The following is a 16,019-nucleotide window of genomic DNA, read 5'->3' on the forward strand; positions in this document are numbered from 1 at the left end:
AAGACTACAATCAAGGTTGATTTTGAAAAATCTGCCAATGGTACAACCGTGCTATTGGTCTCTAATGGCCATATCGCCGCCAGACAAATGCTTTGCTTATTGCTGTATCTATTGACCTTTCACCAAATCCAATGCCATAAAACTCTGGTAGATCCACGCATCAATGACCAATACTAACTGGCTCTAAAAATTGGGAAGTTGTCAGACCAGAGCGACCCTTACTATGGAAGTTCTTTTATTTTTTATAAATCATTCTCTAGAATGCATGCTTAAAAATCACTGCTCCACATTAGCCATGAGCAGCCCTGTAATATACGGTTTGATCGACAGGAAAGCAAGAGCATTATCTATTCCCTGTTGACGACTTTAGTGCTTGATGAGCCATAATTGGGGGTTTATGGTCGGTGCCCTACAGTATGTTGAGGAGACGGGAGATAATTGCTCTGATTGACTTAAAAGGTTGGCCAGTTTGTTTCTCAGCAACCGTTTAAAGGCCATTAAGCACTGGTGGCCATTAGAAGAGTGGGAACATGCCTGTGCACAGTATGTGTTCGGTATGTGTATGCTTAGTCAATTAACTGATAAGTGAGCTGACAGAAAATGAACTGATGACAGCATTTATAATTGATACATGCTAAAGTAATCTCTCAATGGTTCAAACTAATTTAATTCATTTGCTTAATTACATCTTTGTAAATGTTATACTTTCAAAGCATGGATGTTTCTCAAACTGTGTCAGATTTAATAAGTAGGGTTGCAGCTGAGAGTTATTTGTATTACATATCTATACTGATATTTCGTACAGATTTAATGTGTTATATATTGTAAGTGAGTATGTACAGTATGGGGTCTGGCAGTGGGTGGGTAAAGGCATGACACACTGAACATGGTCATCTGTGTTTATGAAATATACAAATGACGGAGGTTAACCTATATGTTTATGCACACAGATACACGCCTTTATACTTTGTGGTGCCATTGAATTGTATGTTTAACCAACGGCTTTAAAGACAGTTTCTTTCACATTTTATAAGGAGGGTTTTTTGCAAAGCTGTTGATAAATACTTCAATTGTTTTACTCACATTGTGTTCATGCTTGCAGCAATGATTAAACATGTTGTAGGTTCAGACAGAAGCAGAGAGTTTGGTATTGATCTGAGGGGAGAAGAGAGTGTAACAGCTGTAGCTTGGTAATGAGTTTAGCGAGTCATAGACCGGTACATGTTCAGTAATCATCAAGGCTGCGTCAAGTAGAGTGTGTTAAATCAGACGTATAATAGTTTTTGAGGCCATAATAAAGTTCTTTATTTTTGCGTTATTATTATAATACTGTTTTATGTTCGTCAGCTATTGTATTCATTAATTGATGGCAAAAAAAGGTCATCCTATGTATTTCAACTTTTATATGTTCATATAATAACAGGATCTACTACTCTACTCTTTTAAAATATACTTGCTGTGTGTGTGTGTGTTTATGTGGCTGTGTGTGGATGGGATTAGGTTATTTAAGCATGTCTGTCTACATAATGACCCTTCTAAGTAAAATGACCTCATGGGGGTCATCAACAGGCTTAATTTGCTAGAATTATCACCACCGTAATTACCTTGGTTTCTGTCTTCAGATGGTAGTTTCCTGCTTAAAGACTGTGTGTGTGTGTGCGTGTGTGTGTGTGTGTGTGGTGATTACGTGACAGTGGTGGCTGTTTTGTTGGGAGACATTCTTCCAGGGTTTAGTCAGTATCCATCTAGTGCTGTCAGTGTCAGTATAATCACATATGTCCAAACCACCTCCCTCTCTCCTAGCCTCCTCTTGTTTGCCCATCCTGCTCTATTTATCACATAGAGTCACACACTCCAGTTCTCTCTCTCTCTCTCTCCTGCTCTCTGTCCTCTCTCCCCTGCTGTCTTCTCGTTCCCTTTTGGTACATTACATAAATAATATATCAGTGGTATAGTGAAATCGCTGCAACCTTGTTCAGCCTACTACTACTTTCATATTTTATGGCTGACTGCGTGAACTTGTTTGTAGTGATCTGTGTTTCCCTCAGTAGATCTGTGTCAGTGTGTGAGTGGGTTGCTGCTCACTGGAGCTTACACTGTGTGACGTGAGGCTTTGCAACCTAGAGGCTTTCTGACCTGCTGCTGGGAAAAGGAGCTACCAAACACACTGATCCACACTGATCCACATGGACAGTCAGAGGACACACAACGCACATTGGTTCTGATAGAGTGGCAGTGATTAGTGCGTGTGTGTGTGTAAGTGTGTTAGGCCTCATGTGTCTTCACTATATGCCCTAAGCACCCTCTCTGTCTTCACATACAGGAAGTGTTAACACATGGATGTTTGTTGTGTTACAGTGTTGCATCTCCTGAAGGAGGGAGCAGACCCCAACACTCCCATCTCTGCTGGCGGAACTTTGCTACACCTGGTAACTCGCACCAAAACAAATACAGACTGAAAATTACAGTTTTGTGCACTTTTAATGCAATTACAGCTAATCAAGTCAATTGTATTATTTTTAAATCACCTCCTGTCAAGATTAAGTAATATAAATAACATATTTTTACAATAAATGTTTACTTTGTTTGAGATATTAATAAATAGTGTGATATAGTTATTTAAATGCCTAATAAATCATACTTTAATTGCAATATACCTTTATTTGTATTACACAGGAGATGCTTTTCTTTCCCCTGCTATTATCATATAGGCAAACTCTACCTCCTAATTACTCTTTCTTTATTCTTTCAAAGTGATTTATGACATATATATTTTTTAATAATTGTAAAACTAGAAAACATGCATTAATTAAAAAAAGTTGCAGCAAAAACTGAGGCTGTTTTTAAGTCTCAATAACTGTTCTCCTTGCCTTTTATCACTTAGCATTTTACCCCTGTAGCAATACAAGTGTAAAGTTGTTTAAATGGTTGTACAATACATTTTTCCCATTATTATGCAGTGAACCACTCATGTGCACTGTTTATTGTTAGCAGTGCTCCAGGAAATGTACATATTTGGAAAGTAATTATAATGCCATCCGCTGTGCTTTCATCCTGCAGTGTGCTCGCCATGACAACGTGTTTGCGGCAGAAGTTCTGATTGAGCGAGGCCTGAACGTGAACCTGCAGGACGAAGACCTGTGGACCGCCCTGCACGTGGCGTGTGTGTGCGACCATGCAGACGTGGTGCTGCTCCTGCTGCTGGTAAGACATGAACACCTGGTATATTGGGCGAATAACAACCATTTGCATGCATCAATGGACACACATTTTGTAATTGAGTTATTTTCTCGTTATTCCAAGAGTCTCCGCTACAAATTAGATCAGTGTTTCGGAAAGTGTCGACATACTAGCTCCACGTTTAGAATCAGCTCCGAGCCATTGGCCGTGTTTACATTAGAAATGTCTTTTCAAGTTGAGCCTTTTGGATTACTGAGGGTCTGAAACACGACTTTCTATTCTCTCACAAACCCCGCTGAATAACAGGATGAGAACATTTATTATGTGGGCATTAGCATGATATCAAAGGGAGAGCCTGCTCTGCGGAGGATGTTCCCAGCTCCTGTCGGGTCTGTCTTGACGGAGCTGCGGTCGTACTGATTAGGTCCATGACGAGAGCGGGGCCAGCTGCAGGGGAGGGGGTGCACCTCCAGCCGAGTCACTCAGTGGGCTGGTTCTGTTCTGCTGGTGCTGATTAGACCCAGGGAGGGTTCACTGTATCCAGTACAGGCTGGCTCTGCTGATTGGGTCCTGAGTGATTGCTTGCTGTTTGTCTGCGGGGCAGGAAGGAGCTGTCCCTGAGAGGAATGGATGTTTGAAGATCTGCCAGGGAAAAGTGGATCTGTCAGTCTGTATGACTGCCGCTTCATGTGTATGTTTGTGTATTTGCATGTATTTAATTTCCTTCAAAGCAAAGACTCATGCAGGCGGCCTAGCTTGTATAGGAGGCTGTGATATAGATACACCAAATGCAATTTATGCAGTGAGTTATGCTTTCATGATACGCAATACCACGGGTGAGAGGGAGAGAGATTTAATTCTGGTGCCTTGGAGGCAGTATCGAAATGTCTCCCATACACTACCAAGTCAGAACCAGTTCCTTATAAATGAGGTCATAGTTATTTACTGTTGGAAGAGAGCAGGCGGTAAAGAAAAAAGGGTTAGAAAATCTGTAAGAAAAATAGGAAATCAGATTTAACACTGTGAAAAGTTCAAACATTTTCCAAGCTTACTCTGAAGCAACACCAAAACATATCTTCAGCTTTCAGAAGCTTGAATGCCCTTTGATACACTGCGCTTATTTATTTGACTGTGTGCATGTGAATATGCCCTTGTGCGTGTCTCTGCGGTTGTGAGTGGACTAGCCAAGTAAAATATTTAGAAAAGTATACATTTTCCATAAGGATGCACAATATTATCGACTTATTTTTGTCCCTTTAGGGTAAGATAAGCCCTTGAGTTTCTTTCCTGGTACCATCGGCAGGAAACCCCAATGCTCTTCCTGTCTAACGGTAAAAATAGCTTCAGTCAAGCAACATTTCCGATAGAGAGCCAGTATCCCTTTTCTTCTATTTATTCATTTTGACAACCATCTTCTCCGCGAACCGTGCCAGTGCTCAGTCATTCATTTTGTACTCAAGCTGCAGCCTTATCAGAAATGTAAGTGTAGGATCTTCCCTCTGAATATAGCAGGTTTATTTTTTTAATGGGAAGTGGAATCGTGGTCTCGCCAGAGGAGCTTGACTGGCAGCTTTATCTTTGATTGGCAATATGTACTAATCTGTTGTGTCCTCCTCCTCCATCTCTTCCTGCGCTTCCCTCCCCTCGTCCTCTGTCTCTATGTCCTTGATTTCCTGTCTCCAGTTCCAGGGAGTTTTTTTTTTTTTGCTGACTGAGATGTTACCAAGCTTTTCTCGTGAGTAAAGGAGGAGGGGTTGATTAGAAGTCATTGTGGCACAGCGTCCGGATTGGCAGAAATGTTCATTCTCTTATCTCCTGCCTCCAAACAGCGGAGGAGGAAGTAAGCCATTTCTAAACTGTCTCATTCCCACTCCATTTCTAAATACACTCCTAAAGCTACTCCGAGCTCCAGCTCTGGTTAATGTTGGTCATTGAGAACCTGCCAGGATTAACTAACTATTCAGAATAGAAAACATGACAGGGTGTGTAGGCTTTATGAATGATTCCACTAAAATATGACATTGTTACTGTCATTTTCAATGGGGAATACTGTCTGATTAACTAACAAAACCCGATAGACCTTCACATTTTCATGAAGATTTCAATGTAGTAGGACTTGGCTCATACATATGCATTAGGAAGCATCAACAGCGCCTCACAATCTCCATGTGCTACATTTTAGCTGACCTTTTATTCAAAGCCACGGCCCACAAGATACTTATCAAGTCTTACTTCTCAATTAGAAATTCCTCATGTGCTATCTTGTGAAACGCTGAACTGAAAAGATGTGGTAAGTGATTAGACCTAATCACAGACTGGCCCTAATTCTGATTAAGTGTCTCCTTGAGAGGAACTACACAGTGTTGAAAATATGGACTCTTGGAGAGCATAATAATGAGTCTCTGAAATGGTTTACCACTTCAACTGAGGATTTTTTGTTTTTATTCATAATAATGATCTTTCGTCCTCTTCTGTCATACCTTCTCTGATACTCAAATTCAGTCCCCAGACTTAAGCTAGGGAAGATGTAGCAATAATTTGATCCCTGGGAGACAGGTTCTTCTCCAAATGTTATTTCTCATCGTACTGCTACAAACCCAACGGGGTTACAGTTGTAGTCAAAGTGACCCACTTTCATGGCTTGTAAATGATGAATTTAAAACTCCTGAACTCTGAGTCCTTTGAAGTGAAATTATTAACAGTAAGCCCCCGGCTGCTTCGAGCTCCACATCCCACCAGTTGAATTTGGTGGATTTCTTGTTGATAATGTAGCCCCCCCTCCTCCGAACATGAGTTCATTAAGCAATTGTTGCACACCACTATTCTCTTTGCTCTGTAATCTGCTTTAGTTGTAGTCCCAGAACTTTGAAGTCTAAACCATTTTTGGATTTCTAAGTATTTGTGCTTAATGAAGTCTATATTTCAATTCAAATAAAGACTTTTTCAACCGACTCTTGGTTAGATATATTGAAATAAATGTGTTTATCTTAAAACATTTGAGGAAATATTTAATGTTGTTGTGAAGATTTGTCCTCAGTTTTATGTTTGTTAACATGACAGTAGGTTGTGTTATCCTTGCATTAGATTCCTCATCAAGTCAATGTGCAATCACAACAGAAAGCACTGACACATGCCATGTGGTGATTTAGAAAAAAGTGATCATTACACATTTAAAAACTTCAGTGTGGCAGGCCACAGCTGAAATGATGTTGACAATCCTCAATTGCTTCTACATTTATTTGTCGCAGCTTTTTGATAATCATGTTTGACGTTTCCTTGACACTGGAATACATTTTTGTGAAATGAAAAATATTGGTTTGTTAGTTTTTAATCAGAGAAAGCTTTGGGTTTAGCGAGGGAGGCGTGTGGTGCAGTGGGTTGTGCGTTGGTGTTCGGATCAGGGGGTCACAGGTTCAAACCCCACTGCAGTCAGCATGTCGTTGTGTCCCTGAGACACTTCACCCCAAGTTGCTCCTGTGGGGATTGCTCACAGTATTGAGTATGTAAGTCGCTTTGGATAAAGCGTCTAACAAGTGACATGTAATGTAATGTGATTTTATATAGGAGAGTCTAATAATAGTGTGTATGGATAGAGTGTATCCCTGCGTCGGATGCTCTCCACTGGGCTGTGACAGTGTGACTCCCCCTGGGAAAGCTTTCAGTGCATATCTGCTGGTTGTTATTGATTCTGTAACAGTCACTGCACCTAACAACTGCCATTATGAACCACGGACAGCGTAATATAAACAGATTTCCATTTCTGCCACAGCCGGGGTGGATTTATCAAAATGTGTCAAGGAGCGTGTCGGGGTCAAAAGTCAACTTGTTAACTCGCAGCCTGTGAGGCCAGACAGCACCGACTCCTTTATACCTGTCAGTTCATATCATGTGAGCTCAGACACATTATTAATGTGTCTGTATCAATGGCCCACACATCACACTTACTTCACCATAATCTGCTTGTTTTGGACATAAAAGGAAATTCAGAATATATTTTTCTGTTGTGACTGATTGTTATTGTTATCAAAGTGTGTAAAACTACTCTAGGCTTAAGAAGGCAAGTGTAGCAATTTCACTTTATAAGTTAGCACATGGCTCATGATTTTATTCAAAGTATTGAAACGTCCCCGCAGTATAACTATACATGCATTTTATCCTGTTTTTTTCTCCTCCTAGATTTTGAAAATAAAATGACTTTTTGTATAGCTTTGCTCACAGCCAGTCACCCCAAGTGTTCATGGGTTAACGCAACCAGTGATTGACCTTCTAATGCAGCAGCTACAAACCTAAAAGTGTGTGGTGTGGTAAAGTCAAGTGCGGTGTATTTCACTGAGTAAAAATTATTTGCATGTAACGTGCCTACATTCTTCTATTCTAATGATGGTTATAGAATGAAGTTAAAGAAAATGTATCAAAAGGAGTAATCTGTTGGTATTGGTATTGCTTTAAAGGTACTGGTAACAACAAATGTTCTCTCTCTGCCCTATGTCTGACCGAAAGGGAAAGACATGTCTTTCTGTCAGCTGATAGCTTTACTGTATATAGCCAGACCCCCATTGACTTTTACTGGACCTTGAAGTGAATTGTCTGGGTTAGTGCACCCCTTTACTAACCACTGTGCATCACACACACACACACACACACACACACACACACACACACACACACACACACACACACACACACACACACACACACACACACACACACACACACACACACACACACACACACACACGCACAATAACACATGTTGACCATAGACTTTATATGAAGATGTTAACAGAGGCTACCAGAGAGCTGTCAGGTTTTATAAATAAGTGGATTAGGCATATATGTAAGGAATATAGATGGAGCAGTCTAAATGTGTCATTCGAAGAAAAATGTAGGGCTGAGGGATGGTGTGTGTGTGTGTATGTGGGGGGGGGATAGAGGTGGGGGGGGGATAGAGGTGGGTGGAGGGGGCGATAATAATTTGCCCTCTCTCTGACTCACTCATCTCATCTCTCCTGCTCTTCAAGCTGTGCTTCACGTAGCGATAAGGTTTTCTTGTTTGTGAATAGTCACGAAGCAGCAGCTGATATTTTTTAATGTTAATTAATTCCCTTTGTTAACCCCTAACTAACCCTTATTACTGAGTGAACACAGCTCCCAGTAGACCACACAGAGGGGTTCAGTGCACAATGGAACTGCAAAGCTCACCAGAACAAATCCTCTGATAACTGGAATCAACTGCATTGTGTTGCCTTTATTGAGGTGTAATTGCTCAGGATTTCTTGGATGACATTGTTTTCCTCTGAATATCCGCACAACTTTTTTGTAATTAGCAGAATCAGCAGTCGTCTTATTTATATCAATTAAAAATGGCAAGGTTGCTCTGAGGGTTTCAGGCTCAGTGTCCTTGTGGTTTTGCTGCTCTGTTTTCAGAGCACTAAGGTTAACAGCTCTTGTGTTGCTATTTTCTTCTCATTTGTTCCTGTCCCCAACCCTTCCCTCTCTTTCTGCTTGAGGACCAGGTCATAAATCTCTTTGCCACGCTCCAACTCGGTCGTTAGAATTCTATTAGCTGTAAATATTCAATAAGGATCCTCACTTAGAATCCCCTGTCCCTGTTATCAGACCTGGTCCAGCTACGATCGTTACACTGGCTTGTCTTTTATGTTTAAGTCAAACAACAAGAAGCAATTTACGTCTGGATGCTGACAATTGCCTCTTGAAAAGATGTACTTCTAGTACCCAACCCAAGAGGGGATGATAAAAGTGAAAAGGACAGAATGTAAGTCCAGGAGTACATTGTGAATATCTTGTACACATTTCTGCTCTACTGGTGAAGCATTGCAACATTTTTACAAATAATAATGCAGTTGAGTTCCTCCAAATAAAGGCAATCAATCATAGCCATATTGAGACAAACGACTGTGCTGTTGTCAGAGTAACAGTCATTAAAGCAGCCCGAGGGAAGGCCTACCATGTTATCTCATACTATAACAGTAAATACTGTGGCAGGGTCCTTGTTGAGTAAATACACATTAATCATGTCACACACTCACCCCGATGAACCAGGTAACGGTAACCAGCACCCTCGCTCTTCCCCACCCCAACCCCCCGGGCCGTTTTTTAATGAGTTATTTAATTCACTATATTGTTTGTAAAAATCACCATGATTCTCCTCAGGTATACGCCTCTGGGAAGCCAAGATAATTGTGCCCACTTCATCATTGATTCGAGTCTGATGAATGACCCTGGCCAACACTCAGTTTATTTGTGTCTTCTCTGCCTTTTTTCTGCTGTGCACGTTGAAGTCCGGGGTGAATGTGCTGCTGCAGGATGTCAACGGAAACATTCCTCTTGACTACGCATCCGAGGGAACTGAGACCAGCTACATCCTCCGAAAACACCTGGAGGAAAATGGTATAACTCAACTCTTATTTGTTTTTGTGTTCCACGCATGTTATCGTCCCCCTTTCAAATAGAGAACAATAGCAATAGTATTTCATTGAGGAAGCCAACGGATAATTTAAATACTGTAGCTGGTACGTCATGCTCACAGGTAACCGGGAGGTGTTTTGTTTGTGTGTGAAGGTGAAGTATACCCACAGGCGTAATGATGGTGGGTTGCGATTGGGGCTCTTGTCTCCCACAGAGAAAGTAGAAGGTCAACACAGGAGAGGGGACTCCATGAGATAAAGGCAAAGGCAGGTTGGAGGCACACAGGGACAAACGTATTGGGACCAGAGATGGTGACAGAGGGGGAGGCAGGGCAGAATGCCAGAGAAATACAGAGAGACAGAGAAAAAGGGGAACAGGAATCATGCTGACAAAACTAGACAGAAACAGATGTAGACACTGATGGAGGGTCTCCCCTCATCCATCTGCCATCGGCCACAAGTTCACATGACAAATGCCAGCTTCTGACTGCAGACAGCTAACTCATCAAAGCTCCGACCACACATACACACCCACACCCACACACCCAGTCTCACTTTCTGACTCCCAAAGCACTTAATTTTTTGAGACTGTTCTCTGCCTCTGTCTGCCCAACCCCATGGTGCTCTCCCTCCTGCCTAGCTTCAGCTCCCATGATACCCCCCCCCCCCCATCACACTGGGCTTTGCCACCATGAAACACGCATAGGCTCACCCTGTTCTGTTGCTATAGCAACTTGGTTTTACAGTTTCCATTCCCACTTAGTTTGTGGGAAAAAGACAAACTGTACATGTGTCTCCACACCAGCAAGAAGTAGAAATGTTGTTTTCCTATTTGTTGTCTTAGCTCAAGTCGTTTGTCTTTTTGTTGACACCGTTTTTTCTCAATGTATTGACACAGTATAGAACAATAACTTTCTTCTTATGTTAATGTCTCATGAGCATGTCTTAAAAAGCTTCACATCCAGTGGCTCTCATTTGTTTACAAAGACAAACTCATTGATTAGCTAATCCAACCAGTCTACTCTGAAAAGTCCCATTAGTTAGTTCCCTGGGGCTAAAATATAGATTGATTGAAAATCAATTCCTGCTATTACCGCAACCAAAGTCCGGTCCAGTGTGTGTATGTGGTTAGTTGGCAGTGCATTGATCTTCATAGTTTTTGGATAGACCTTGTGTCAGCCCTGTATTGATCAACCTCCTGATTTATTTGTATTGATTTGTCATCAACATAAGGATCACATATAGCCATCTTTTAATCCGCCAGGCTTGATAACTGTGTTATGCAATTTTTAATGTATTCACACGGATGCTACATAAACAGCCAACATCCTACCTAAAATATGATTCTGTAGTTGTGTTGTAACACAGTTTGACCCTGTATGACCACTATCAGATAAAGTCGTCCTGAAGGCAAATTCTGTTGAAAAATAAAGTTCTGCATAAAACTGGTTTATATTTATATGCAAAATGTGTCAGACCCCTTTACCTAAATGCAACCCATCCCTAGATATTGCGAAAGCCAGCAAACTAACTAAACATTTGAACCTGTGTATGAGGTTAAAAGGATGTGTTGGACAGTTTGGGAAATATGCATTATTGCCTTCTTGTTTAGAGTTAGATAGATAAGACACATAACAGAACATGTTCTTTGAAGTCAAGCTAGCTGTTTGACTGGGTCCCAGTTGCTATGCTGGAAGCCAATGAAATGCCTTTCTGTTGCTACACTAAACGTCCCCTGACTATAGACTCTTTAACACAAAGATATGAGAGTACTTACTCTAACATGTGTCTCTATTGTGTTTTTAGGTGTGGATGTGTCATCCATGCATGCAATGAAGATGCAGAGACCAAGCACAATGCTGTCTGATGTGAGACAGCTTGTAGCCAAGGGGGAAAGCATCAACCAGCCCAATGATGACGGGGTCACTCTGGTGAGTAAGGCCACATGGGGTCAGTGTGTGTGAGTTGACCCCTTTGTGTCTCTGTTCCCCTGGTTTTGGATTATTGTCTTCCTTGAAGTTTTTTATTAGATACTGTAGCTTCAACTTTTTACTCTCATAACTTTATCATTCCTTCTTTCTCTCTCTCTCTCTCCCTGAAGATCCACATAGCGTCCGCCAGTGGTTATAGAGAAGTGGTTTCTGTGTTGTTGGAGAGCGGGGCGGACCCTCATCCTGCTGACAACAACTTCTGGACCCCTCTTCACCTGGCTGCTAAATATGGACAGGTAATTCACAGCTGCTCAACAAATTGTCAAAATGCTTTTAATGAAGTAGTTTCCTAATGTAACCTCTAGTAGCTGAATTGATCGGATGTGATGAAGTCATTAATGAAATAACGAGGAGATTATTGACGGATTGATTGTTCCTCCGAGGCAGTTGCCCCCGGTTACCCTGCACACACTCTGATAAACTTCTCTTTTTGGGCTTACAGCATTTTATATTAGCAGTTTAATGGTCTCTCTTAGTGGAAAGGAGATTGATTTCTAGATGGGGCGGAGGAGAGCTTTTGGAGCAATGAGGTTTGGAAGGGTTCCAACTATGAAGGAGAGGAAGTGATCATGTTCACATCTTGCTGACCCAACTGGATATTTAATTACATTTCTGTGCTGTGGCTGCTGACAAAGAGAATTTATTCAGTTGGTATTAAGAGTCTCTCTCTAGTTCTTTGGTTCATCTACCCTGAAGCCATGTTTTTTTTCCCCTACTAGAGTGGGTTTTGAACATTCTTGCTACTCTTTTTTCTGTTTCATTCATGCAGATCTGCTTCCTTTTTTATTCCTCTCGCACAATCCGTCATCCATTTGTTGGATGAAAAAATAATCAGTATTCAGTCAATATAGATGTACAATCTTCTAAATGGACTTATAACCTTCTTGTGTCTTTGTTTTTAAACTTTCTGCATACTCAATTACTCTGTGTGAGTGTGAGTAATATGTAAGTGCATCTGACTGAAGAGTGGCAGTCTAGAGGATTGCAGAATCGATTGGCTGGCCTTACAGTGCTAAATCACCTCAGCCATCGGCTCTTTACTGGTGCCAGTGCTCTGCCTCATGCATACCAACTACTCCCTGGGCCTTCTTAACTCTCACTTCCTGTCACCGTTCCCTTATACTGACAGTGACACGTCAGTAATGTAGGACAGTGCGGGTTTAAGATGTGTGTATATATGCAGCAAACTAGCACAAGCAGACTGTTGCCTGGAAACACTTGCTGGCAACTGTAACACTAGCTGGTATGTTAAACCCAAAGACCCCCTTCTGCAATGTGCCGTATGTACTACTGTACACTCACCCTTTAAGAAGATACATGACCCTATTACTGCAGTTAATTAAGCTTCCTTCTCCCGGTCTTGTGGTAAGTTGGACCCTCGCTTGGCGCCCTCGGTGTGAGTCGAGGCTTTTCAAGATGTGTTCTCTTGAGGAAAGGATTTTAAATAGTTTTGTGAGTGGATTCTTTAACAAAAATGACAGGATGTTTAAATACAGCCCTACTGGGATAGGATTAGTCCTTTCAGTTTTATAATGAGGTACATGTGAAACCTAGGGAAATAAAGCAGACTCCCTGAATCTGTGTACATTTCAAAAGTACCTTAAGCTCAAGATTTATTTTCAGCTCTGACAAAAATTATTAAAAGAGTATTTGGGCTCAAGCCAAAAATGGCTCTGTCTTTTTAAATCTACATCCACTCTGAGTTTGCTCCGTCCCCCGCTGATCTCAATGTGATGACCTTTTCCTGATCCTCCCGACCCATTAGAGAGTTCAGATCTTGTGGTGCCACTGACGTGTGCTCAGTATTTATAGGGTGTGAGTGCAGCTGACAGTTTGTGGGCACTACAGATGCTGTAGACTCAGTAGAACTAAACAGCTGTCGACGTGGGTCACTCTGCTGAATGTGCTGAGTCATTCTCTTCTGCACTGCAGTCGATTTACTCTGCTATGGTAAAAAGAAGTTCTCCTGTTTTGTCCTCCTGTTCCTCCACCAGAGCCACAGAGGGCATTTGTTTATTTATTTATTTTGTGGTTAATACTGCCCATGTTGTATACAATGTTCTTGATGCGAGTGAAGTCCCCTTTACGGTTTTACAATGTTGAATTTGAAAGCAGTATTTTACTGAAGCATCTGCTAATCCTTTTGAATGCAATACAATGCAGAGAAACCATAAGTATAGCTTTTGGTTAGTTCTGCCAGCTCAGTTGACTTGGTTCAAACTAAATAATATGGTTACTTTCTGTTTATCGTACTCAATGCACATGTTAAGTTCAGAGAAGTGGATTATGTGTATGTGTTTGTTCTGATATTACGGTGGCGCTGTAGTGTTTTCTGAAATGCTGTTGTGTTTTCTGAAATGCTGTAGTGTTTTCTGAAATGCTGTAGTGTTTTCTGAAATGCTGTGGTGTTCTGCACTTCAATTGGTTGTTTTTGCTGCCAGTCAAGAAATGACGCTTCGTGATTCCTCAGTGTGTGTTTTATTGCGAAAACTGAACAGTAGGGGGTTTATTATTTTCCCAGATTGTGTTCCCAGAATTTGCGCTTCTAAAGTTGCTGCTTGTGTTTAGTTATTATCCACTGTTTTATTTTTTAAACAATTCATTTCTATGTATTCCCTAAATTACCATACAAATCAGTATGACCGATCACATAGAGCATCGCCCTTCTTGTATTCTATGCTGTTGAATCTCCACAGAGTCAAAGGGGGGGGGGGGGGGGGGGCAGAGAGAAAGTAATGAGAGGGGAAGGAGAACATGTCTGACAGCGAGACTGAGAGCATGTGTGAGCTAAGACTAAAAGAAAATTCTAGAGGAACAATAGAGGACAGAGGTGACAGCCATCACATGTCACTGAGTGTAAATGAGGAAAGCCTACGTGGTTCTTCCACTGTGATATGTGTTGGAAGATACACTCATTATTAAAGGATCTCTCCTGTCAGGAGCGACACTTGTATAAGCCTGTCATGTGTGACATACTCTGACTGTTTGTGCCATCTGCTCACTGTTTAAATTCTAGGTCTGTCATATAGTATATCCTACATTTACATATACAGCAGTGTCTGTTCAGACCATCCCATTGCTTGGCCTCCAGTATCACCGCTCATCCGAATAACTTCACACTCAACACTGTGCTTCTTTGGGTCCTTCACATGCCATTACATAATTGCATCTACCAGCCATGATAAAGTATTTGTGTGCAAAAGCTCACATGATCATCGACGCAGACCTAGCTGTACCCAGCATGCCGTTTGGTGGTGTAACAGTTCAAAAATGATCCCTCTTAACACACTTCACTGTTTACATAATAAATGAATGTGTCCCATAGGTCTCAAGAGCTTGTACTTAACATTACACTTGCATCTTCAGCAGCACACCTGCTAAGTGTGAAGTTGAATGGATGAACGGTTGATGTAAAGACAGAAATGCATACATACATTCCTTCCATTTTAAGTTGATACATCTGTGCTGTAGCAATAAATGTGGGAATAACATTTGCATCTTCTATAACCAGATAACATCCACTATCAAATGTTTTTTCTCCTTGTGCTGATGGTTTGAAAGAAAATAGTGCCCTTGAAATGCTCTGTTTTTCTCAGATCTAATGAAAATGGATGTTGGTGTTTCTCCCATCTCTTACAGACAAGCATCGTTAGCCAGCTCCTGAGGCACAGAGCAAACCCGACTCTGTTGAACTGCAACCAAGACAAGCCCTCAGGTAACATATCGAGACATGGACACAGATATACACATGTTCGTGTACACGCACAATTATTGCTGTTGCAATGGGGAAATGTGTTTTAGCAAGCAAAAGTTAATGAGGCTAGGAAGCCAAGAAATGGATTTTGACTTATTCACACACACACACACACACACACACACACACACACACACACACACACACACACACACACACACACACACACACACACACACACACACACACACACACGCAGTGAATGATGCTACGCCATCATCAGTCTCTTCTAAGCTCATTTATGCTCATCTGTATCTGCAAGAACTCATTTATCAATTAAAGAAATCACCAACATCTTACTGAAGCCTGTCATACACACATCGAAAGAGGCTTGTATGCTTGATTTGCTAATGGGCATAAATGTATCATATTTTTATCGAGGGGGATTATCAATGCAAGGTTTTCTTATAATGAAAGCTTACAGGATCAACAGAGGAGATTTGACTAAAGACATGTTGCACACATTCAAAAAGGGGCTAATGTATGTGGATCCTGAATTGCCTGGTAGGCTCTACACTTCACATCTAATAGATGATTAATTATTTAAACTGCGTAGATACTGTTACCATCTCAAAAAATAAGCATAGTCGTACTGTTACAGTAAGTATTTCATCCTGCCCGAATACCTGAACAAATATTAAACATACCCTGAACTATTTTATTTTT

General features: G+C 41.2%; 1 protein-coding gene across 7 annotated transcripts in view; it reads left to right on the forward strand.

Annotated features, from left to right (window-relative positions):
• myo16 (myosin XVI) overlaps nt 1-16,019 on the forward strand; it is a 114,880-nt gene that overhangs the window by 30,098 nt on the left and 68,763 nt on the right. For all 7 annotated transcript variants that reach the window (XR_004570627.1, XM_034232341.1, XM_034232337.1 and 4 more), the window contains exons 3-8: nt 2,359-2,429; nt 3,061-3,204; nt 9,483-9,591; nt 11,415-11,539; nt 11,710-11,835; nt 15,239-15,314. Coding sequence is in view for 6 of the 7 variants with exons in the window: in XM_034232341.1 (XP_034088232.1) it covers nt 2,359-2,429; nt 3,061-3,204; nt 9,483-9,591; nt 11,415-11,539; nt 11,710-11,835; nt 15,239-15,314 (651 nt within the window). In the remaining variant the exon portion in view is untranslated. The remainder of the gene's footprint in view (nt 1-2,358; nt 2,430-3,060; nt 3,205-9,482; nt 9,592-11,414; nt 11,540-11,709; nt 11,836-15,238; nt 15,315-16,019) is intronic.

This window comes from Gymnodraco acuticeps, unplaced genomic scaffold, assembly GCF_902827175.1.
Source record: "Gymnodraco acuticeps unplaced genomic scaffold, fGymAcu1.1, whole genome shotgun sequence".
Taxonomy (NCBI): domain Eukaryota; kingdom Metazoa; phylum Chordata; class Actinopteri; order Perciformes; family Bathydraconidae; genus Gymnodraco; species Gymnodraco acuticeps.